At 61.3% G+C, this 1064-nt stretch overlaps 1 protein-coding gene across 1 annotated transcript in view; it reads right to left on the reverse strand.

Moving 5' to 3' along the window:
* Positions 1-1051, reverse strand: part of IGFALS (insulin-like growth factor binding protein, acid labile subunit) — a gene marked incomplete at its 5' end in the record, with an annotated part of 1811 nt that extends 760 nt beyond the window's left edge. Inside the window, 2 exon segments of the mRNA XM_010287879.1 lie at positions 1-7; positions 10-1051. The exon segment at positions 1-7 is cut by the window's left edge and continues 760 nt beyond it. Of these exon segments, the coding sequence (XP_010286181.1) occupies positions 1-7; positions 10-1051 (1049 nt within the window).
* Between the last annotated feature and the right edge of the window lie 13 nt (positions 1052-1064).

The following is a 1064-nucleotide window of genomic DNA, read 5'->3' on the forward strand; positions in this document are numbered from 1 at the left end:
CAACCCTGATGTCTTGTAGCTGGTTGTTGTTGAGGCTGAGGACCTCCAGCTGGCCCAACCCATCGAAGGTCCTTTCTGCCAGGCTCCGGATCCTGTTGTGCCCCAGCTGCAGCTCCTCCAGGAACTGGAGGTCTTTGAAAGTCCTGGGCCTCAGGTTGGTGATGGAGTTGGTGGACAAGCGTAGGACGTGCAGGCTCAGGAGGCCCAGAAACGTGTCCTCGAACAGTGAGACGAGCCGGTTGTGGGAGAGATCCAGCCACCGGAGGGACTTCATGCCCATGAAGGCACGGGGTGCGATGGCATTGATCTGGTTGTGGTTCAGGTACAGCTTCTGCAGCTTCTGCAGCTTGACAAAGATGTTGATCTTGATGCCTTTGAGCGCGTTCCCACTCAGATCCAGCTCCTTCAGCTCGGTAAGGCTGCAGAAGAGCTGGTGCTGGAGGTAAGGGAGCTTGTTCCCAGCCAAGATCAGCTCCCTCAGGTTGGGCAAGTCATGGAAGACCTTGTCAGGCAGGACCACGAGCGAGTTCCAGCCCAGGTTCAGATACCAGAGGTTGGAGAGCCCAGCAAACAGCCCTTCCTCCACCTTACTGAAGTAGTTGTTGTTGAGGCTGAGGGAGACGAGGTTCTGGGTGTGCAGGAAGGTGTGGGGAGCCAAGTGCTTGAGGCGGTTGCGTTCGAGGTGGAGGTAGTAGAGGCTCCGCAGCCCGTGGAAGGCGTGCTGCTCCACAGTGGCCAGCTGGCTGCTCTGCAGGTCCAGAAAGTCCAGGGCTGAGAGGTTCCTGAAGGCAGCGGCTGGCAGCAGGGTGAAGTTATTGCCGTCCAGCCACAGGGCTTTGGCGTTGGGGGGCACGTCCTCGGGCAGGTGCGTCAGGTTGCGGGCACTGCAGAAGATGTTGAGCTCCTCGCTGTAGTCGTCCAAGCTGCAGGCGCAAGGGCCGGGGCAGCGTGGGGGGTCCGCGTCCCCCTGGTCCTTCGGGCCGTCCCCCCCGGGGGGCTGGGAGGCGGCAGCCAGCAGTAGGGCCAGGGGCAGCAGGAGGGTGATGCCTGCTGTGGGGTGCGGA

The sequence above is a fragment of the Phaethon lepturus genome, unplaced genomic scaffold, assembly GCF_000687285.1.
Source record: "Phaethon lepturus isolate BGI_N335 unplaced genomic scaffold, ASM68728v1 scaffold39235, whole genome shotgun sequence".
Taxonomy (NCBI): domain Eukaryota; kingdom Metazoa; phylum Chordata; class Aves; order Phaethontiformes; family Phaethontidae; genus Phaethon; species Phaethon lepturus.